The sequence below is a fragment of the Ips typographus genome, linkage group LG6, assembly GCF_016097725.1.
Source record: "Ips typographus isolate SLU linkage group LG6, UJ_Ityp_2.0, whole genome shotgun sequence".
Classification (NCBI taxonomy): Eukaryota; Metazoa; Arthropoda; class Insecta; order Coleoptera; family Curculionidae; genus Ips; species Ips typographus.
The window spans coordinates 3110337-3133665 of record NC_138427.1 but is presented as its reverse complement, the minus strand read 5'-3'; the positions used below and the strand labels follow the sequence as shown (position 1 = coordinate 3133665).

General features: G+C 33.0%; 3 protein-coding genes across 4 annotated transcripts in view; 2 read left to right on the top strand and 1 right to left on the bottom strand.

Annotated features, from left to right (window-relative positions):
- The window catches only part of LOC145730154 (protein O-mannosyl-transferase tmtc2-like), a 94018-nt gene extending 83236 nt beyond the window's left edge, over positions 1-10782 (top strand). The window contains exons 11-12 of the mRNA XM_081981194.1: positions 8929-9107; positions 9550-10782. Coding sequence (XP_081837320.1) covers positions 8929-9107; positions 9550-9702 — 332 coding nt within the window. The 3' untranslated portion in view covers positions 9703-10782. The remainder of the gene's footprint in view (positions 1-8928; positions 9108-9549) is intronic.
- Positions 10783-12935: 2153 nt separating this feature from the next.
- LOC145730155 (UDP-glycosyltransferase UGT5-like) lies at positions 12936-17133 on the bottom strand. 2 transcript variants are annotated; one of them, XM_081981196.1, is made up of 7 exons: positions 16938-17133; positions 15299-15571; positions 15103-15246; positions 14842-15053; positions 14446-14668; positions 13303-13519; positions 12936-13249 (listed from the first exon to the last, which is right to left on the bottom strand). In XM_081981196.1, the coding sequence occupies exons 1-7, from the start codon at positions 17116-17118 to the stop codon at positions 12973-12975; spliced, it is 1527 nt and encodes a 508-aa protein (XP_081837322.1). In that variant the 5' UTR covers positions 17119-17133; the 3' UTR covers positions 12936-12972. The 2 variants fall into 2 exon arrangements, with proteins under 2 accessions (XP_081837322.1, XP_081837321.1); XM_081981195.1 differs by lacking the exon at positions 16938-17133 and adding an exon at positions 15817-16045.
- A 2908-nt stretch (positions 17134-20041) lies between these two features.
- On the top strand, positions 20042-23234 carry LOC145730128 (putative cytochrome P450 4d14). The gene is made up of 10 exons (XM_081981146.1): positions 20042-20255; positions 21283-21483; positions 21531-21710; positions 21764-21836; positions 21897-22060; positions 22112-22224; positions 22276-22344; positions 22400-22562; positions 22616-22795; positions 22844-23234. The coding sequence occupies exons 1-10, from the start codon at positions 20069-20071 to the stop codon at positions 23011-23013; spliced, it is 1500 nt and encodes a 499-aa protein (XP_081837272.1). The 5' UTR covers positions 20042-20068; the 3' UTR covers positions 23014-23234.
- The last annotated feature ends 95 nt before the right edge of the window (positions 23235-23329 follow it).

Below are 23329 nucleotides of genomic sequence, written 5' to 3'. Positions count from 1 at the left end.
GACTGGGTTCAATTTGCCTAAATTTAGCATGAAACCGGGGCCGAGCAAATTAACAAACGACACGACAGCGGCTTGGAATTATTGTCCTTTGCACGCAATACTACAAAATTTGAACAAGTGCCGCTATTAGTTTGACAGTCCAATGAACTAGAAACACTCCAAATCACGAAACTCATTCAATTTTTCTAAAACAACTTTAAAGCGTAAACGAAAGTTTGGTGATCAATTTTCAGGCTAAAAGGAAAATATTAAATTATGTGGAGGAGACAACTAAAAGCCTTCAATGCATTTATCCGAATTCGACATGGAACAAGTTTTAGGAAATTAAATATGAAGCGCACGATACGGTTTCGAATTTACCTAGAACACGCAAACTAAATTTTCATATTGCTTTCAACAAGGTAAATACAGAAATTGTGTAAGCGGATCCATTAATCATTCGCACTTAATTAACTTATTCATGAAAGTGTGTACTTTTAAAGTGGATTAGATAAGTCAAAAATGTTATTTTTATGTCGTTTTTAACTAAAAAAATTTAAGGAAAGTTACAGTTACAACATGGCTATTTAATTTTTTACGCTAATTAATTGTTTATTTTCTAGAAGTTGTATTTAATAAAATTAAGTGGATTGAATTTTATGTTTAGGTCGCAATAATCATTTGTACTGGTTTTTGTTTTTTTTTGATATTTTGATTTCATATACATCCTGAATACTGTACCCATATAATAATGATTTCTACAGCTTCGACTGGCTTTAGATGAAATAAGCACCAAAAAAGCACATTAAATATTTACAAATTTGAAAAAAATGCCATTTTTTGTGAAAAAAGTTTTTTGAAAAATTTTGTCAATTTTTTATTTTGCTTTACCAAAGGACCTTAAATTAAGTCAAATAAGTACAAGAAAAGCACTTTAAAATTTTTAATTTTTCAAAGGTCTTTTTTTACTACTTTTTGAAACTCAATATCTCGGTAACATGAAGAGATAGAGAGGCCAATTTTGACTCATTTTGTATTTTTTTATCTTCTTTCTAATGCCGATTTAGCGAAATTGATTGGAGTTCAAATAAAGAGTTACAATCATTAAAAAATTGAAAAAAGCAATTTTTGCAAAACGTGCAATTTTGGCAATTTTTTATTTTGCTCCAGGAGGGTTCCAATGCTCAGCAAAGGGTATATTAATGCCAAAGGACCTTAAATTAAATGAAAAATAGGTACAAAAAAAGCACTTTAAAATTTTTGATTTTTCAAACAAATTGAAAGAATTACGGGTTTTTTTACTACTTTTTGAAATTCAATATCTCTGTAACATGAAGAACTGGAGAGAAGTGTCTAGAAAGCGTTAAAGATATCTGAAAAATTTCTGAAATGTGTAGAAAGCGTTTCTAGATGTCTAAAGTTTGTATGAAATGTTACAAAATATCTAAAATGTCTAGAAAATTTTTAACATGTCTAAAGTGACGAGAAAGTGTTTCAATATGTCTAAACTGACTATTAAGTGTCCCAGCGATGTCTAAACTGTCTACAAAATGTTTAAACATGTCTAAAATGTTTAGAAAGTGTTTAAAAATGTCTAAACTGCCTAGAAAGTGTCCCAGCAATGTTTATAAAGTGTTCCAAAATGCCTGCAGTGTATAGAAACCGTTTCTAGATGTCTACAGTGTCTAGAACGTGTCCCGGCGATGTCTAGAAAATGTTCGAAAATGCTTTAAAGTTTGTATAAATTGTTCCAAAATGTCTAAATTGCTTAGAAAGTGTCTCAGCAATGTCTAAAAAATGTTCCAAGATGTCTAAAATGTCTACAAATTTTTTTATATAGATTTCGGGTAAATGAACTATATTATTAAAATATTTCAACATGTCTAAATTGTCTAGAAAGTATTTCAAAATGTCTAAACTGCCTAGAAAGTGTTTCAAGATGTCTGAAGTGTCTAGAAAGCGTTTTTGGATTTCTAAAGTATCTAATAAATGTTACAAAAGGTTAGAAAAGTAAAACACAAATCAAATTTGCTACAAAACAGTGCCAATGCACAGCAAAAAGCAATTTCTTTTAAAGATACCAAAGGATATTGTATTAGGTAAAATAAACATAAAGAGTAAAACTCACTTTACTAAGTCAGTGAGATTTTCTTTGAACTTGCAAGAAATGTAATATTTAAACCTTCTAAAGATGGCTTTTTTTTGGCTCTGCAGATGTGTCAAAAACATGAATCTCCCCTTTTTGGATCTAATCTAGTTTCCTTAAATAGAACAGAAGAGACAAGGGACAAACCCAATTTAAGATAAAATGCGTACAAGTATTTAGCACAGTTTTGCGTAAATATATTAACATTGTTCACATAATACGAAACATTTTTCCCTCACTTCGGTGGATTTTGATTAAAAAGGGTAAATTAAAGATAGGTACACAAAATGAACGGTTCTAAATTTAGAGTAAGGCTGTAAGAAACACAATAAACATTATTAAGGGGGGAACTTCAAACAGAAATTAAGCGAGTAATTATTTGTAATACGGTCTTCACCTACCAGTTTGCTTAATGTCGCTTTTTTTAGGGCGGTAATCAATCAGAAGGGCTTGATTTTTACTTAATTGAAAAACGTCACGGTCCGGCCACGCACCGTTCTAGAATTAGTAGACAAAACAATAATTTTAATTAAACTCGGTGAGTTTGGTTGAGTGATTATATTTCCACTTGTGTGATTATTTCACGCGACGAACAAAATTGCTCGAAATGAGGAAATAAAACTAGGTGGGCATTTAATTTAAACTGTGAAAATTGGAATATAAATTATATTCTGTTGCAAACAAGTTGCGGTGGGTTTTGTTGACCGTCTTTGCTACAAACATTTCTAATCGCTTTTTAATATCAGAGTTAAATCGTATTAAAAAATTAATTAAATCGACGACAGAAAATCCTTTTTTAATAAAATCTCTTAACGGGTTTTTAAAACGGGTTTTCCTGCGGCTCCAACCGCAGACTCTCTTTCTCTCTTATAAAACCTAATAAACCTCATCAACTGGTACCTTTTCTAATGAAATATTTTCCAGATTTCCCGAGGCTGGTCCATTACATTTAAAAACGTCGTTCCTGTCCTCTGCAATCGTTCATCGGGATAACTTCAGCACATTGTCACGTTTTTCTCTCTTTTTGTCCCCTCCGGAGTTTTGGAGACACTTTATTGGCTTAAATCTTTTTTTTTTAATTTGATATGCAATGGCAAGAAAAAATCCGGGCAACAAAGTGGATGAAACTCCCATATATACCAACTTGTGTGATTTTGTTAGCCATTTTCATCTGGTCAGTTTCCGTCTCAATTCCTAGGGCAATAAAACGGAATTACATCCCTGCCGCACGTATTGCCTTACCAATTTAACGGGAGATTTTTGGACTAGGCTTTCCTGAATGGAATTGGTAATGGGATTTTTATAGTCTAACGTTGGCAGGTATTTTCTAGTTATTTTTTAGTGGCTTTCTAATAATAACGTAGCATAATCATTATATTTTGTCGCTTTCACTTATCGGTGTTATTTGTTACCACGCTGACTTGTAATGATTCAAAAAGGCACTTGCGTGTCATTATGAATAGGCAAGAATGCCCATGGCACACGCACTGTTATTTACTTTGACAATGTTTAGTATGGGAATATCGAGTTGTTATTTCGTGTTGGAATTAATAGAGTACCTCAACTGAATTGGATGCTAATGAATAATGGCTACGACGTGAACGTTAAATATACAAATAAACATTTTTTAGTTAGCGGTCTTATGAGGAATTTAAGTTTTTATTAGCACACCCTTCAACATAAAACCAATTAAACCTTTGTAGTAAAAGCACTTCTAAAGCAGTCCAGAATCTTCAATATGTTCTTGAAACTGTCCAAAAACCTTCCAAAGGCTCCTGAAGCAGCATCGACGCTTCCAAAAGCTTTTAGAACGTCCAGAACCACTTTCCTAATGTCTCTAAAGCAGTTCAAACCTCTCAATATGCTATTTAAACTGTCCAAAAACTTTCCAAATGCTCCTGAAGCAGCTTCGACGCTTACAAAAGCTTTTAGAACAGTCGTCGAGTTTCCAAATGCTCTTCATTTACACTAGTAGCTCTCAAACGATTTAAAAACTGTCTAGAAGCTTCAGAATGTTTCTAGAGCAGTTTAAAAGCTTTCAACAATTTCTAGAACCATCCAAGATCTCCAAACGCGTCTAAAGGAGTCCAGAACCTTCAATATGCTCTTGAAACTGTCCAAAAACCATCCAAATGTTCCTGAAATAGTCTAAAAAGATTTCAAAAGCTCCCAAAACAGTGGCTGGAAGCTTCCAAATGCTCCTGAACCAGCTTAGAGGCTTCCAAAAGCTTTGAGAACATCCGAATGATTCTAGAGCAATTTAAAAACTTCCAACAATTTCCAGAACCGTCTAAAACTTTACAAATGACTCTAAAGCAGTTCAAACCCTTTAATATGCTCTTGAAACTGTCCAAAAACTATCGAAATGTTTCTGTGCTAGTCTAAAAAGATTTCAAAAGCTTCCAAAACAATGTCTGGAAGCTTCCAAATGCTCCTGAATCAGCTTAGAGGCTTCCAAAAGCTTTGAGAACATCCGAATGATTCTAGAGCAATTTAAAAACTTCCAACAATTTCCAGAATCGTCTAAAACTTTCTAAATGTCTTTAAACCATTTCAAACCCTTTAATATGCTATTTAAACTGTCCAAAAACCTTCCAAATGCTCCTGAAGCAGCCTCGACGCTTCCAAAAGCTTTTAGAACAGTCGTCGAGCTTCCAAATGCTCTTCAATTACATTAAGAGCTCTCAAAAGATTTAAAAACTGTCTAGAAGCTTCAAAATGTTTCTGGAGCAGTTTAAAAGCTTTCAACAATTTCTAGAACCATCCAAGATCTCCAAATACCTCTAAAGAAGTCCAGAACCTTCAAAATGCTCTTGAAACTGTCCAGAAACCATCCAAATGTTCCTGAAATAGTCTAACAAATTTCGAAAGTTTCCAAAACAGTGTCTGGAAGCTTTCAAATGCTCCTGAACCAGCTTAGAGGCTTCCAATATCTTTGAAAACATCCGTATGATTCTAGAGCAGTTTAAAAACTTCCAACAATTTCCAGAACCGTCTAAAACATTCCAAATGTCTCTAAAGCAGTTCAAACCTTTCAATATGCTATTTAAACTGTCCAAAAACCTTCCAAATGCTTCTAAAGCAGCCTTGACGCTTCCAAAAGCTTTTAGAACAGTCGTCGAGCTTCCAAATGCTCTTCATTTACACTAGTAGCTCTCAAAAGATTTAAAAACAAACTCAAAAAATTTCTTAAGCTTTCAAAACAGTGTCTGGAAGCTTCCAAATGCTCCTGAACCAGCTTAGAGGCTTCCAAAAGCTTTGAGAACATCCTTATGAGTCTAAAGCAGTTCAAATGCTTCAATATGCTATTTAACCTGTCGAAAAACCTTCCAAATGCTCCTGAAGCAGCCTCGACGCTTCCAAAAGCTTTTAGAACCGTCTAAGAGTTTCCAAATGCTTTCAAACTAGTCCAGAACCATCAATATGCTCTTTAAACTGTGCAAGAAGATTTGAAAAGTTTCTAAAACACTATAGAAATTTGCAAAATGCTTGTACAAAAATGCTACTCTTCTTTGCAATATCTGGGTACCTGTTTTTAACTACTTTATCCAAGTTAGTAACAGACAAAAAGACCCATCTACAGGAGATATAAATTTAAACTTGAAAAAAATCACTAAATTTTAATGGATTTTGCCATAAAAGTTGAAAATAGTTTGATACAAAAATGAACCCAAATGACATTATTTTTGTTCTTTTAGAGAACTATTCTCAATTCTTATTGTAAATCCCATTAAAATAGTCGCTTATATCAAGCAAATTTGAATCATATAATTATATTTGTTATTTTTGCTGTAATTAAAACTTTTTGGAGAAAATTGAAATTGCTTAAAAATGTCAATAAATTAAAGCCTAGAGGGCTACATTACCTCAGAATTCTACAGGGACAGTTTGAAATAGTTGAACAACTATGCAATCAGCGTGCGGAAAGTGTCACTTTCCACACTTGTGGCCAGTTTTCAAATTTCATATAAATTTAACTGCACTTTATGGCTTAAAGTATAGTGTCAAGGATCGACTAAAACATAGAGCTTTCCAGATTGGATAAGGTCAAGTGAAAACGTTTGTGTAAACGTTGCAAAATTAGGTGTTTCAGGCACGCAAGCTCGAAAAGGGCGTTACACAACATTCCAAGTTCACTGAAATTCTTGTTTTCTTTGCATAAATTAAATTTGCTGTATAAAGTGAGGCTCATTAAGTGTACCATTTTTGTTCAGCTTGAATTACATTTTCCCGTTGAGCAAAATTTAATCCCCGTCTAACGTTAAGGCTTTAATAATTCATGATCCTTCGCTCTCTCATCAGAGGCAAAAAGTTATGGGAACACATTACGCAGTTTGATGTTGCTTACTGCTAAACAAGACCACCAGAAAATTCATCACGTTTTATCAACCCCCCCATTTCGCTGAAATTTAACCAGTGTTCGGAGAAACACTCGAACACGCAAAGGCCTGGTCCGTACTAATTTACATAACTTGAGTCTGGTATTTGTAAAGGACTACAGAAAAGGTTTTCCCATCTCTTCAGGCATGTCTCTAGTTTGTTAGAATAACTACCGCAGCTTCCTTTCATGTTGCAGCTATTTAGCGGGAATGCGTTTAAGCTATTCCAGATTTGTTTCGACGAATTACCGCCTCTTTGTCTTTAAGTGAACGAAAAGGATCTTTTGAACTAATCTCAGGTGAATTTCAACAGCTTTTGGGGGGATGTCACTATAACAAACATTCCCACGGAGACAACTCCTTCTCCGAATACCTCGCTGAAGTTATGTAAATTATTACGGACAAGCCCTTGGAGGGACTAAGATCGATTTTAGTTTTCGATAGTCTTGGGAATTAATTACAGATAAGGTCTTTATTGAGTAACTAAAATTAGAAATTCATTCAGTACAATTCTTGTGCATTTACATTTAATTTGACAGGTCTGTCCGTGAGTTGGTTGTACTAATAAAATTGACACACAAAAGAGAATAATTTAAACTATCTAAACATTAGTTAAATATTTAGTATTCAAGCCCTTTGCCAGTCACCTTAAGGGCTCAAACTTTGGCTTTAATTATTAAAACCGTACACCACCAAACTACCGAAGTCTTTTGCGTGGCAAGTTTGCGTGTTTCGGCGAATCAAATAATTTATACATGAACAAAGGAGTTGATTACACGACGATTATAAGTTGATTATTGTATTAGGTATTACGGTAGGTTTTTCCTTGTTAGGGTTCCGCCATCAATTCTAATTAAGCTTCTATGTGACTTTCAAAATTGAAACTTTCACGTTAATTAGCGGAGTTGTTTTTGTTCTCTAGTGTAAACGCGGTGAGTTTGTTTGCCACTACCTGAATATTAATTATCATAACTCAACGATAAGTGCCATACAGCTTTCATACACAATAGCAAAACAAATTTGTTTTCTGTAAAATCTAGCATCGTTGTTATCTAGGGAAGAATAAATAACTGCAATGGCTCGGCATTAATAACTCAATATGACGTGTAACGAACTCAGGTGGTAGACAGTATCAGACGATAACTTTAAGGGATTTGTTGCTGTTGTAATTACGACACTACTTAACTATCATTTTTAATTAAAAAGAAATCAAGTTAGTGATTAAATATCATAGTAGATAGTTCCTATAGTCTGTTTTACTCGTAATTCTGAGTGTTCAAAATGTTTTTTTAAGAGTAAAGGACTATTTTAGAAAAACTGCTTATGCAACTGTCTTAAACTGTTCAAACAAAGTTTAAGTTTCTGGAAATGTTCAAAACATCAATTGCTCATCTTTCCAGCTGTTTCAGAATGTTCTTTATAAATTATAAGAAATCATGTCGTCAGGTATCAAAAAAAGATTCAGACATATCAAAAATACCTTAAAATGTTCAAAACACAAGTAATCATGTTGTCCAGTTGTTAAAAATGATCAAATATTGGTAAGTTGCATAAAAATGTTCAAAAAATAGTTAATCAAGTTTGCAGCTGCCTCAAAATGTTCCAAAATGTCCAAAAAGGCCTTAAGATGTTTAAAATGTAAGTTATCATGTTGTCGGTTGCCAAAAAGGGTTCAAACATGTTTAAATTATCTGAAAATGTTCAAATAGTAAAAATGGAAAGGAATTTCTTCTTTTCAATAATTAACAAATTTACCTACAAAGGTCACGTGACTATTTCTGTTTTAAATTATTATTATTATTTTATTTATTAAAATTTTTTCCTATAAATTTTTTCCAATTTTTTTTGAACTTCCAAGTTAACGTATTCTTTTCCAGTTTTTTCCGAATTAGCTACATATTTTTGATGTGAAAGCTCCTCCACGTAAACAAAAATCAAGCTGAAAGCTTCTAAACCTATAAGGAGTCGTTATAAAATTTTTGCTAAAAGAAGGCAGCCAAATACGTTTTCATTAAGTTAATACGGGATATATTTTCCGGCTCTTGGGCTGCCGTTATGAAGAGTTATGGCAAAAGACGAAAAGCGCAGAAAAAGTACTCGGAAATCTGACACCAAAAATGTGAATATTTTCGCTCGTAAAACTTCATTTGGTATCATCGAAAATATCGAATTTACATATGGAATACGTCTGATATAGTGATACGACGGTCCTCGTTCGACATTCAACAAATTTCCAAGTCTCGCGAATGATCGAGCTTTTCACTTCGAATGAAATTACGTATTCCACCTACGATTTTGGAACCCGACATGGAACACAGGTTAAATAATGCTTAGACTATATTTCCTTCTGAAATGTCGACACTTTGGATTGTTTGCAGGTTTATTTATTAAAAAAAATCAGCTTGAACGGTAATTTTGTTGCAGGTGCCTTTTTGGTCGTCAATTTTCGTTACAATGAAGCTGCCAATATGTACGAAAAAGCTGCCGAATTACTGCCCGATGATTTTGAATTGACAGTGGCTGCTGCTACAGCCATGCGAAAAGCTGGAAGACAGGAAGCTGCTGAACGATGGTACAGAAAATCGGTCAAAATGAAACCAACAGTAAGTGTATTCTTTAACCTTAAATATGTACAATGTCTCAGAAGACAGTCCCTCAAAACCACAGTAAATATTTACTTAAACTAGTTTTAAAAAAACCACCCAAATTAAAATGGTAAGACCATAAAGTCTCGCTGTAATTTCTTTACGCAGAATAATTTTCCCTGAAACCTATTCCATTTCAATTTACCTCTCGCACTTTAAATTATTACGCTTGCATTTTTGCTAAAATGAAACCATCTAAATAACTTTTACGTCGCAGTGGCGTTGCAAATCGAAATAACTTTGTTGCTTACGTGGCTTTTGCAATTATTTCACTGAAATGACCTGCAAACCAGTTTTAGCGTTTTATCAAAATTCCTGCATTTAGAACAAGCCGGAAGTTTAGAATTTATGATATTTGACGTATGTTTCTCGTGGTGTTAGTAATGGTGTATGTTTTCAGGATCCCAGAGGTCACACTAATCTTGGAGCTATGCTACACCTAAACGGAAAGTACAAAGAAGCTGAACGCAGCTATAAAAAGGCACTAAAGCTTCAGCCAGACGACGAAACAACCTTAACAAATCTGCACAGATTGTATGGTATTATGACCTGACCCTAGGAGATAACGAAGTATCGTGGTTATGTGATAAACAAAAGAACAGGAGAGAGGGTGTTAGCTGAGTATATTGTATATAGAGAAAATGACCCGACTAATCCAACTCAGAGAGACAAAAAACATTCAGATAGAACACCAAACTTCCTGTAAAATTCTAAAAAATCAAATTTTGTAAAACTATCTGAATTTTTTTGTATACTAAAACGATTGATTATCACCCTAGTTAGTAAGTATTTTTAAGCAGAATATGTGTAGTAACGTGTAAAGCGAAAACTCTCCAATATTTTTTATAACAAATAGTAAGACTGTTGTTTAATTAAGATAGGAAGTTTGCCAATTGCTCTGTAAAATTAGTGCACTCGCTCTTGTAGAGTTATTAAAGTCATCATGAGGAATGAGTCACAAAAAGTACATTAGTCAGCCAAAATCTGGATAGAACGATTTGGTACAAACAAATTTTAGTAGAATTTGTGTTAAAAAATTTGATAAACAGAGTAAAAGAATTACAAAGACAATATTTATAACGATCCATCGTGATAAAAGTAATTTTATGATTTTACAGCTTGGAATTTATATTATAACTTAAGTTACAAAATATATAACTTCCAAGCTAACTACTACTTGTAAAAATAGAATAATTTTACATGGTGATATATTGTAAATAAGAAATTTATTGCATTGGATAACAGCAGTATATAAAATTGTCACATATCGTTTAATTATTGTAAATTAATAATGTTCCATATTAAAACATATAAATTTCAAGTTGAATTTGATATATTTTCCAGTTTAACAACAATAAAATATCAAGTTTGACTGAAATGTAAATTTTTTGGTTCTCTTAACAAAATTCTTGTAAAAACTTTTTCACTTTTGTCAATAAATAATAATATTAACAATAATAATAACTAGAGAATTTAGGCGTTTTTACAACAGTTTTGATCAACCAGCTTTGAATTCGCAATTTGATTAATCTAAAATAATATTTAATAGCTTTCTATGGAAAATATTATATACATAAACCAAATGTATTGATTTTAATTGTAAAATAAAGCTTATCTTATTTTATGTAATAAATGGTGTTTTATTTTTTAGTAGTAAGTGCCAAAGTTACTTTTTAATGAGATAGTTTAATTGTTAAACTCCATCAAACGCTACAAAATGCATTGACTTGATTTCATAATAGAAAAATTGCATAAGATTGAGCAGGAAAGCTAAAAAGTAGTTTCATTATTCATTCATTACCGGCATAAAGTTGGAAGTTTAGCAGTTGGCCGAAAATTTACCTCAAAATTATAAAGTCAGTATTGTAGGTACCTCTGAAACCTAATATGAATAACAAATATTAAAAATAGTTTATAAATAAGAGTTGTTTTCATATTTTGATTAGTTCGTTATTTGCTGACAAGTTTTAAAATACTCTAACCTAAGACCATCATTGTAAGTAGCTCATAACAATTGTTTGTAAAGATATAGATGTCAAATCATACAGGATTTTGGTAAAAATAGAGATTTTGTTGGCCGTATAAGTAACATTGTGTCGTAATGCACATCCATACTTACTTATGGTATTACCCACAACACCAATTCCTCCCATTCGTGCGTAAAATGCTTCTTACAACTGTTCCAAACTGTAAAAGATCAGAATATTTCTAATCTAAACTAAGACATAAGTAATTGCAATTAATTTTTACGTGAATGTGACCTTTTTCAGTCTTTGAGGCTTCTCCTCTGTAAGTCGTCTTTTGTAGTCGTTTTTTCCAAGCTTTTCAGCTTTTCCGCGTGGAACTTTGTACTTTTTTGGCCTTCGTAATTTAACTAAGAGGTGGAGTTTGAAAAAAATTAGTCCATTTGTCTGTCGCATCCATCCCTCTTCTTTCGCGGTTCTTATTTCGAGTATTTGCCGCCCGGTAATTTAGGAAATTATCTTCACTCTCGGCAGCGAAAATTTAAGTAATTGCGTCCATTATTTCCTTGTCCGCAGTTTAATTAAATACGGCCCCGTGCAAGTAGATGGATGTGTTTAATCTATTTTAATATACAGTGCTTGCTTTTCTAATTTAAAATAATTTCACCTGGTTTCCGCAACGACCTTCATTCGCTAATTCCGCACTCCCGTTTCTGTCCTAAGGGAAACGTACCCATTTATAATTATGGTTATACTGTTCCCGATATACGACACGCTATATATCAACCCACACCACATATAGTCAGCATGGGATTTCCAACGAATAATGTAATACAGGCAGAGCCAGGAAATATAGTTTAAAGGCCCCTCTATATGCGGTGGGATTAAATATTAGACTTCCGTACTCCTAATTCACCCCCTCTTTTATGATCGTTAAATAGAATTTGGAATTAGTGGAATGTGACAATCCTTATAAATTGCAGAACGTCAAATCCAAAATAATCTGGCTACTCGCTAAATCTTAGAGGATAAGACCGTAAAACATGGATAAAACGTCCGTACGACTCAATACTTATCCAATTGCACTGTAAATCTCAGGAAACATAAAATAAAGTCCAACTATAAAACACAACTTTGATATAAAAATAATTGCGGGTCTTAACGGCGACCACAAATCTTTATTGGATTGGTTCCAGAATGTATTTTCTTGGATCCAGCAAGTAAATTTAAGCTGGAGAAAATTTCCTTTGCCTCAATTTATATACGTTTTGGACAGACCGGAATTAAATCAGTGTTTTATGGCATTAACGATTCCACATTGTTACATTCTTATCGTGAACACGTAAAAATTTAATTTTTGGTTAGCTTTTGCTACAAAGTGCCGGTTAAAATATTCAGGCAACTTTAGTTCAAAGCATACCGCAGTTTCAAAACTTTTATTATCACAATTAGCATTTCAAACGGAATATTTAACACCGAAAACCTTTGAGATTAAATAATTATTTGCCAAAACATATTTCAAATTTTTGTTTAAAAGCAGTAAACAAGCTTTTTCTTGTCCACCTACTAAAATTTAATAAAAGTTTAATAATTTCATTTCTAACTTAGCCTAATAAAATTTCGGTTGCCAGCGGTTTGGAACTCGAGGGTTTCTGTGAAAGCGGTTCAAAACTTACGGGATGTTTCCACAGTTACAAAACAAAATTTTACAACTGTTCTCCATTATGTTTTGCCTCCATTAGCGTCCACATTAAACCCCCCACTTTGCTCCAGTTTATTAAAACGTAAAAATTCACTTTGGTAGTATTATTAGTCAGGGAAAAACTTTGTATTGGTTTAATTATTATTCAGGTACAAAATTAAGAAGATTTCTCTTTTTGTTTTCTAGAACAAAGCCTACGTAGCACAGCAAACCCTTTACACAAAACATAACCTAAACTAATTAAAATAAAAAAGTAGAAAGCTATCACATCCAGAAGAAAATATTGATAAAATGGCATATCAATTGCCAAAGATCTCATATGTTGTCCACCCCTATTTTTACCAATATGTTCAATCCAGTACACTGCAGTGTCTATGGGTGACACTAATCTGTCTCTAAATCGTTCAGACAGTTTTTTGGCATTCAATTTAGTTCTAAAAAGCACCAGAAATTAGTACCAGAAATTACATTTGTTTCTATCCCTTACTCTGGCCTCATAGCCTGTTTAATAGCTTCACTAATACTGGTTTCAGTAGCTTCTTGAAGCTTCAAAATAACGCCGGAACCGTGACGTTTCAACGCTTCAGCGTTTAGTGGTTGGTCACCAAATTGGGGCATCACCAAAACTGGAACCCCACAATGTACCGCTTCTGTGGTACCCAGAAGGCCACCATGGGAAATGAACAGAACCGTATTAGGATGACCTAGATATGGTAGGAGACGAGCAATACAGGAAATGTCAATCAATTAATCAGTGCTCATTCCCTTTAAAACCTTTAAAATTAAATTTTATGATTCAAAATAGTCACGTGACCATTTCCACCTTAAAAAAGTCACGTGACGTTAATAATGACATTTTGACCTTAAAAATAGTCACGTACTTCAGTGTATTTTTTAAAACTTAAAACGGTCACGTGACACTCAGGATTCTGTTTTGACGTTAAAAAAAATCACGTGATCTTTAAAAATCAATTTGATTATTGAAAATCGTTACGTGACCATTTTCATCGAGATTTTCACTGTAAAAACCAAGTGTCTTTAAAAAAATCAGTTTAAACTGAAAATCGGTCGGTGACCCTTCAAATAACATTTTGCCAATTAAAATTGTCACGTGACATTATGGATTACATTTTTAATCTGTAAGAGTCTGAAAAATAGTCACGTGACCATTTTCAATGTAAAAAGAGTCACGTTACTTTAAAAATATCGGTTTAAACTGAAATAAAAAACTGAAAAACTGAACAAAAATTATTTGACTCTGAAACGGTCACGCGATCTTCAGGTTCGTTTTGATAATTGAAAATAGTCACGTGACCATTTGCAACTTCAAAATATCACGTAATTTTCAATCCGGTTCATCACGTAACAATCAAACCGGTTATTTTCTCAAAACTGAAGCAAACAAGTAACTATTTAAGCTCAACTAGATTCAAAGTAAACGATTTATCAGGTGCTGAGCTGTATTAGAAGCAAAAGGTACTTAATTGGTACCTCTGATTAATCACTGCGAGCCTGACTTAAAATTTTATTCTCATTTCTTTTTAGTTTGAATTTAGGTCACAAAAAATTACTTCTGTTTGTCTTTGAAATTTTGAACACTGATGACATGAAAACATAAATGCCAACTTACACAAAATATCAAACTGCGGAGCCCATTTGATCAACATAACGTTATCGGGTTTGCCCTCCATCGTTTCGGTTTCCCATTTCCACAGAACCTTTTGCGGAAGTTTCGCAAATACTTTCAGGAAAGCTTTAAGTTGCCGCTCCGGAAAAGTGTGGCCTTTGACTAGAGATCCTAAACTAAAGTAGATTAGTCCTGAAGTTGACTCGTTTGTCCATTTCTCCACAACCTGAAAATTTTAATCCGATTATATTTTCCAAACTTGATTAGTAACCGCCATACCGCTCGAATTTAAATCAAAGAAGAAAGAGAGAGCTAATTTTTTTTAAGATTTTGTATGTAAAAAGAGTTTACAGTTACTGTTTTCCTCTAAAAATGTCTACTTCGGTCAGTAAATTCTACCTTTGGTAATGGTTTTGGTGTTCTCCCATCTACATGAATTCCTCCAACTTCAACCATGGCAGGTGTTAGCGGCCGTACACCGTGTAAAGAATGATGAGTATTCATAAGAAAAAGACTGGCGTTGTGAGGATCCACAGGTTCAAATCCGGTATATTTTAGGGACATTTCCCTTCCAGGTCGTTCCATAAAAAACTTGTACCAAGCCAGTCCAACTGAAATTTGTGCAGATGCTCAGTAAGAACTGACTAATCCACCACCAACCTAAATGCATTAAAGTGTTTTCAGCCCTTTGCAAAAACGTCATTGGGGTTGGATGAGCCATGTACAATGATGGGATGTAGGATGGATTCACTGGTGATCCGAACCAATCAGAATGCCAGGGCATTACGTAGCAGGACGATAAACCTTTAACAAAACTTATTAAAACTATAATTTGGCCTAGTTGGAAGCAACTCACCAATGAAGGGAGCTTTGTACTTGTCAATCAAACCGAAAAAGCAGTTTGTGTTAAAGAATTCAGTTAAAATTATATCAAAATGATGATCCTCTCGCAAAAACTTATGCAAAGCTTTGCTTTGCAAAGATGTTTCACATGTGGGGGTTGCAAATTCTGCGATAAGGTTGGTTTCCATAAATTTCTGAAGTCGATTGCCAGGAAACATGCTTAGGTCCAAAATGTTAACCATAGGCTTGTCAGTTAGTAAAACGTCCTTCCCATTTTTTATATCACCTGTAGACAAATGATCATTTAATTGACCATCATTTGGTTTCCAAATTAAACTGTTAAGTAATGACAATCAAGTTTTTTTTATTTTTTACGCTTTTAACCGAACTGTTTCAATATACAGACAGCACCAAAGGTTAACGTTCTCTTACCTTGAAAATAAGTGTTATCTAAACACATGACGGAAAGCATACTTTCATTCATAGCGTATAATTAATTAATTAAGTTACTGTTATAGCATTACAACATACCCTCAGTTTTTACATGGCTTATTATGGTAATGTGATGTCCACGTTCGCCTAGTTCTTGAAATAATGGCTTAAACACGTCGTAGTGGCTTTTGCCTGGATGTCCGAATATCACTAAAATATTGATACATCCTACTATTTCCACTAATAAAAGCAGAAATGCTACGGTTTTTATAGCGTGCATCTTACACCGACGATAAAATGTTTGGTACTGTTATTGCGAGACCGGAATTATAAATAACCTAGACCGAATTGTTGTAGGATTCCACTATCTGACCTTCTCATATGATAAAACTTAATCTTGTGTGCAATAAATGATTAATTACTGTATCATTATCTCGTTGACTAAAGTAGGTAAATCTAAAACTGCAGCTGAGGGTCATTTAATGTACAGGGTGATCAGAAATAATGACTGAAATATCAAATTGCTTCTAAAAATCCACCAAAATTACGTTGGACAGTGTTAAGCATCATTCACATAAACTTGCTAAAGGTTAGATACATTATAAATTAATGTACTGTTCACACTTGTATACTGCGGAATTAATAGCTTTTAGCTTTTACTCTTAAATTTTACCACCTTAATACAAGCAACCAATAAGGAGAGCCATTTCAGATGTTTGACACATGCGTATTTTTGTTGTCAAGTAACTGTTCAATGTCTGTTCAGTTTGTACCTAATTATCTTTTTTGAAACAAATACTCAAAGTCTAGAGGATGGTCAAAGTTATGTGAATGATACTTTACAACTCAACAACTGTCAAAATGACATCAACTTTTGATATTTGTGACGTTACTGTAACTTAGTTTAGAATTTCCATGTACAGGGTGTTTCACGATAATTGCGGCATATTTCAGGCTTTGAAAAAAATAACTCAAGTTTACTATGTAAACTCCAAAGTTGCTTCGTTACGGATATACAGGGTTTTCAAGTGTGAATAAAAAAAAGATTTTAGCACCAAAACTTTGTCACGTGACCTTTAAAGTATCGTATTATAGTTCGTGACACTTATTAGATCTTAACGTCACGTGAACTTCAGAATATCATATTAAACTTGAACTAAAACTTAAAACTTGAATTCCAAAATTTTGTGTGATTTTTGTCATTAAATATTATGACATACCTTCAGAGTTTATATGACTAATTACGGTAAGGTGGTGCCCCCTTTCTCCTAATTCTTGAAACAAAGGCTTAAACACATCATAGTGACTTCTGCCTTTAGAACCAAACAACACTAAAATGTCATAGCACTGCACTATTTGTATGGATGCAAGCAGTAGTATTGCTTTTATGGCAGTTAGCATCTTAATATGTTCAAAAACTGTTTAGCACTGATTAACAGAATATTTTTTTACTTTCCACACCTTCAGATTTAAAAATATGTTATCATTCACATTAATAAATCAGTGAAAATGCTAGAGATAAGATTAATTTTCTAGAGACAAGTATTAGCTTTCTTAATTTAATAATTGGAGCTTACACAAAAACTAAATATCTTGCTATGCACTTTTCCAGGAGAAAATTGCAAAAGTTTCAGATTTTCTGAGATAAGGAGAAACTGATAAGTTTTAAAAAATATTGGCTGAATAAACACTTTTTTTTATTATAACGTCCAAGACCACCATGGAAACAAAATTGAGTAAAATTATTCTTATGTTAACTATGAACATAGAAAAAGCATTAATTTTTTATTGAAGAGGCATTATCACATCCCGTTTTACAGTATCACTTGTCACCAGTAAAATGTGCTAAACATAATCTTAAAAGTAGTTTTGAAAATGAAACTTTATCCGGCGCAAAGAACCGAAGAACATCATTTTTCACTTTCGGGGCGTGTGTCGAACTGACGCCTCGGGGGCATAAAAGTTTTCTCGATTTTGATTGAAGTAAATCTAGACAAAATGGGTTTTAGCCTCTATAGAGAATCAAATGCGACAGAGCTGTTAAAAGTTTCAGTTGTTGGCATTTTTGTTTTCTTTTACCGGATGCTATTTTAAGCTATCACTCGTTTGGTTACTTCCAAAAAGTTTCTAATACTCCAAACCAGTCTAAAAGTCTGATTATTGAGAGCACAATTTACTTGAAGATTGAAAGCACATTTTTGGCATAAAAAGCTTCAGTTCAAAGTAGCACTCAACGTAAACAAGGTAAAGTTTTATCATTAGGTAAATTTCCCAAGAGGCGGAAAACTCGGTTTGTTTTATCCCTTTGCCACATTTACATTATATGTTATAATCCCTTTTTTTCCTTCCATTACTGTCTAACAATTCACATATTTTATATTATTATTTGAAGTTCATTTGAACCTAATGAAATAAAACTGAACTACATAAAAGCCAGTGTCTCAAGGGAAATTTAGTCTACATACACATGAAACCCTGATGAGGGCTTTAATGAAACGTTCCATATAACCCAAGAGGTTTGCATTAATGCTAATCAACCTAACCTAACCTAACCAAGGTTAATCAACGTAAAAATGAGTTACACACTGGTGACAAGTAATAGCAATATTAATGATTACTTAAGTTTTTAACCCATTCATTTTATATTGCAATTTTGTTTTTACTTTCACTTTATTTACAGAGATTTTATTGCATTTTGACGATACAGGATAAGAACAATTTTATGTTATAGTCAGTTTATATGAGTTTTCATTAGAAAAAATTATAACTTGCCACAACACTTTCTTTCTAGTCCCTTAAATGATTTTTTTCCTTCAATTTTCATGTTGATATTATGTTAGGTTAGGAAATATTTTACATAAAGTCGATAAAATCTAACTTCACAAATATCGAACTTATAACTCTTTCCATAACTTTGCCTACTACTAGGGACGTGTAATTACAAATACACCACTTTTCTCCCTGACTGTACCAAATTTTGTAGATTTTTTTTTAGGTTATTGAATAGGAAATTTAATGAGGATTCTAAAAATATGCTTAAAAGAATCATTTTCTTACTCTAAGTAAGGTTGACAAACTATTTTGTCCCTAACTGTTTTTTCAAACAGTTTTTCTGGCAGTTTAAACTTTGATACCGTTTTTCTCGCTGACTGTACCAAATTCTGTAGTGTTGTTTCAGGTTATCGGATAGAAAATTTTATAAGGATTCCAAAAATGTGCTGAAAACAATCATTTTCTTACTACAAGTAGGTTTTACAGGCGATTAGTTCCTGACTGTCCTTTAAACCGTGTTCAAATTTTAACCGGTTTTTCTTAAATAACTGGAAAACGGTGAAAGTTACAAAAAAATGTCAAGAGACTAAAAATGTTTCTAATCAACCTCTTAACCCAACACCCTAAGTTTGCAGGACCGTTTAAACTACCAGTATACAGGGTGTGCATGAAAAATATGGTAGGTGGCTGTTTGTCACCCGGTACGCAATTTTTCAGATAGAACATTGTTCTTAACACCCCTAAAAAAACGAGCTCAAGACTGTTAATTTGAGTGGTTTCACCTCCTTGAACTCCCAAAAATAACCGAGTTACAGAGTGTTCAAATTTCAACTGAATTGAACATTTGTTGCTTCAAACTAGTTCTTGCTAGATAACTCAAAAACTCTTATTTTTTTCAGCTGATATGGTTATGGTTCTTTAGTATAAATATGTCTTATTCTCTTATTCGTTGAGAACTAAAAAACATATTGTACATATAAATAATTGGACTGAACAATACGTTGCTATTTGTGGATGAGCAGATGTACCATACAAATAAAATTTATCCGAACTTGGAAATTAGGGTTGCACATGTCGTGGAACCCTTAAAATCGTTTCGTTCGACCTTTTTATTGCGATTTTCAGCCGGTGTGCCCCGATATTACCGAAAGTTTTGTCCAATTATTTCCGCAAAACAATACGGATCCAATTTGTATTTTGAGTCACGTCCATGGCATCGCCCTCGAGCTTCTATTTAATTGAAATAAAAGAAAGGAGCAACTGCTCCCTGGGGAAAAGCCAAGACCATTTGGTGCGTTTTAGGGATATTGCACGAAAACGTAGGTACAATATTGATTGCATAAATTTAATACCGAATTACCATGAACTACAGGTTGCGCAACCATTTTAGTGGTTTTACGTCAATGTCAGTCAATGAAGCTAAAAATTAAAGGAAATGGATAATTAATCCAATTAATGAGCATATCGTTGTCTACTAATGATGATGGCAGCGGTGTTAATAGGCATAATGACGTATCAGTTTTAAGTATATTTAAAATGGCACACGACCATTTAGTTCTTATCATGATTTGTAGAAAACATGTGGGTGTTTGCAGTCAAACTAGCCTGCTTAGCAGTTATCATAACGTTTTTTTATAATTTGTTTGTGTTTCTAAAGTTTTTTAAAATATATCGGTTCTATTGGGGTGTTAATAAGAAAGCACGATGGGTGCCACTTCTACCCTTTACTGGAAATGCCTACATCGCATTATTTACTGGAATCAAAGGTGAGCAAAAAATACCATTAAAAAAGTGTTTTTTTAATTCAAAAGAGAACAAAGCTCAAAGAGTTGTTTTACCACATAGATATGTCAAGTTTCCAGTTTTACATAGAAAGTTACTAGTATTTTTTATAGTAAAAATTTAAGAAAGCAATCAGTAACAGTAACAAAATCACAATTTGACAATATTTTTTACAGTCAAACCAATTTTACTAAAACAGAAGAGGTTAACCAGTATTAGGTACATTTTTTCCATTAAGTTATTAACAAAAGATTAACAGCCAGACAGACAAAGGTACACGCTAAACTTAAACAAAATTACATAAGAAAAATTCAATAATAATAATTGTTCACTAGAATATTAACCTTGGTTAAAATCAGTAATTACCAGCCTTTCTAGTAGCAAACCGAATGCAAATCGGGTATTTTTTTTAAACCCATAACTAGTAACGTAGTGAAAGAAAAGTGGTGACGAAGAAAATAAATCCTGTTGCAGACAGTTTAACGTTACGTAAACCTTAGTGAGTTTTTTGCGCATACACCCTATTAATAATCAGTTAATTAATTTTGAACACTGAAACACATTTTGAAATATTAACAATTGGATGGACAAATTAGATCACATTTACCTTTGACGTCATTATCGACGCAATTTTCATTTGTTAAATTTATCCTGCTAATTTTTTAATTGTTTGAAACATTAATACTAATCATTAACTCCATTAATTATTTTGAGTCTAAATTTACAATTGACCCTTTTAAAAAGTTGGCCTAATAATGGTTGTTATCCATTTAGTATTAGTTTGGTTGAAATTATCAATGTTTTGCAAATAATTCTTTAATGTCTATTCTGTGTTAAATCCAAACCACAAAAAAAACCAAATTACTTTAACCAGCTGAATTTAAATGAAGTTTAACCCTAAGTTATCTACTGTCCTAGATACGTAATTATTTTTTAGTATTTAAGTCTCACTTAATTTACTTCTAAGAAAACACTATTTAGATTAGGTATATAATTTAATTTTTTTTCCAGTGAATATGTTAAGTTCATTATTGTTCGCTGAAAGATTTTTTGGAATGCCTGTTATTTACTGGTTCGGCCACAAATGTCACTATATGAGTAAAAGTGCTGAAGACGCCAAAGTTGTATTGAATAACCCTAAATGTCTGGATAAAGCGCAACTTTACAGGGATGTGCAATACATATTTAAAAATTCCATTCTTCTTATACCAGGTGAGTTTGTTTACATAGTGAATATGAATTAACCTTGCAATTTGTAGGAGAGAAATGGAAAGGTCGTCGACGTTATTTACGCACTGCTTTCAACACTGAGATGATGAATCAATTTGTTCCTACCTTGTATCAACAAACTTGTCTATTAATTGATCGAATCAAGGCAAAACGACCGGAAGATGATCACTTTAAATTCTTCAACACTCATGCTTTTATGAGCTTTTTCTGTAAGCATTCAGCTATACCGTTGTATTGTTATTATATGCTAATAAAATTATAGTGACATCAATAGGATGGATGGAAGAAGACATACAAGACTCAGAACTGATCAGATTTGCTCATATGGTGGACATGTAAGAACCATTTACTCAACTAATTTTCACTGAAACTAAAATTTTCCTAAAACTATTTAGAGTTCAAGATGAATTTATAAAGTTACTAGTCAATCCAGTGATACCTGCTTCAGTATGGATTAAGACACCACCAGGTGCAAAACTGCGGGAATGTAACAAGGAATTAAAACGGATTTTGAAAGACATTTTAATCAAAAAGAAAGAAGAAATTGATAAAGCTGCCTGTAAGTCACAAGCTGAAATCTAACCGAGTTTTAAATAAGTTGTTTTTTCAGCTTTCGTTGATAAGAAGAGCGATCTTCCCTTGGTTGAACTCCTCCTAAGTGATGGTTACGAAGCGATGGAAGAATCTGATGTATTTGAAGAATTTACTTTATTTGCTGCTGCTGTAAGTTTAGCTGTTCTGCTAGATTAAAATTGTTAATTTTTTACGTTTTAGGCTACAGACACAACAGGACACACATTAGCATTTACTTTCACTTTAATTGGCATGCATCCAGATGTTCAAGTTAGTTTTTTTTTTATTGAACGTGGATTAGTTTTAACCTCACTTAAATTAACAGCAAAAAGTTTTTGATGAGGTAATGTCCGCGATTGGAGACAACGAAATCGACACTTTAGATTTATCAAAGCTGATCTACACTGAAGCTGTAATCTCTGAAGCCATGAGAATTCTACCTTCAGTTCCTTTAATTGGTCGATACTGCAGTGATGATATTGAATTTGGTAATTTATCATTTTAAAATGTTTTTCCATAAGTAATGGTTTTAATATGGCAGAAGATAAAGTCGTACCTAAAGGCACTAACGTTTTCATCAGCATCTTTCACATACATCGCAATCCAGACTATTGGAAAGACCCGTTGAAATTCGATCCTAATCGATTTTTACCTGAAAACCAGCCAGAAATCATTCCAGGATCGTATTTACCATTTTCCAGTGGGCCTAGAAATTGCATAGGTAAGTCAGTGGGTCACCTTAAAATGAGTTTACGTAAGAAAATTGTAGGTCAAAGGCTGGCAATGGTTTTGATGAAAATGACAGTAGCCAATGTAGTGAGAAAATTCCGAATTTATTCCAGTCATAAGTCAGTAAAGGAGTTCAAGTTGACTTCATGCATTTCAATGAAAACAAGGAATCACATGGACCTGCGTTTTGAACCAAGAATGTTGGCTTAATATAAGCAAATTGTAACATGTCAGATTATATATGTGATTGAATTTATTAACAATGAAACATTTTTGTATAATGTTCGTTTTTTTTTTTGCTTAGCCATGATAATTATTATCACCAGATCAACTGGCATGTGCGGTTAACACCACAAGTTGTCATTGATAGAATTATATAATAATTGTGCACCAATATATCAACCTTCAATTTAATAAATAATTACAAGTCGGTTTAGTTTTTTTGTTGTAATTTCCCAGCAACGTAAATGCAAATCATAAAATTTCTTAATCTTTTTCCAACTACTGATTAATTATTTTTTTATTA

Bases quoted from the DNA above. Each gene is read 5' to 3' on its own strand.
- LOC145730128 (XM_081981146.1), top strand. From the start codon at position 20,069: ATGTGGGTGTTTGCAGTCAAACTAGCCTGCTTAGCAGTTATCATAACG. The intron at 22,563-22,615 runs GTAATTTATCAT...TTAATATGGCAG, and splicing joins CAGTGATGATATTGAATTTG to AAGATAAAGTCGTACCTAAA. The intron at 22,796-22,843 runs GTAAGTCAGTGG...AGAAAATTGTAG, and splicing joins TGGGCCTAGAAATTGCATAG to GTCAAAGGCTGGCAATGGTT.
- LOC145730155 (XM_081981196.1), bottom strand. From the start codon at position 17,118: ATGCTAACTGCCATAAAAGCAATACTACTGCTTGCATCCATACAAATA. The intron at 15,247-15,298 runs GTGAGTTGCTTC...GTTTTGTTAAAG, and splicing joins GTACAAAGCTCCCTTCATTG to GTTTATCGTCCTGCTACGTA. The intron at 14,669-14,841 runs GTAGAATTTACT...TAAAATTTTCAG, and splicing joins CACCAAAACCATTACCAAAG to GTTGTGGAGAAATGGACAAA.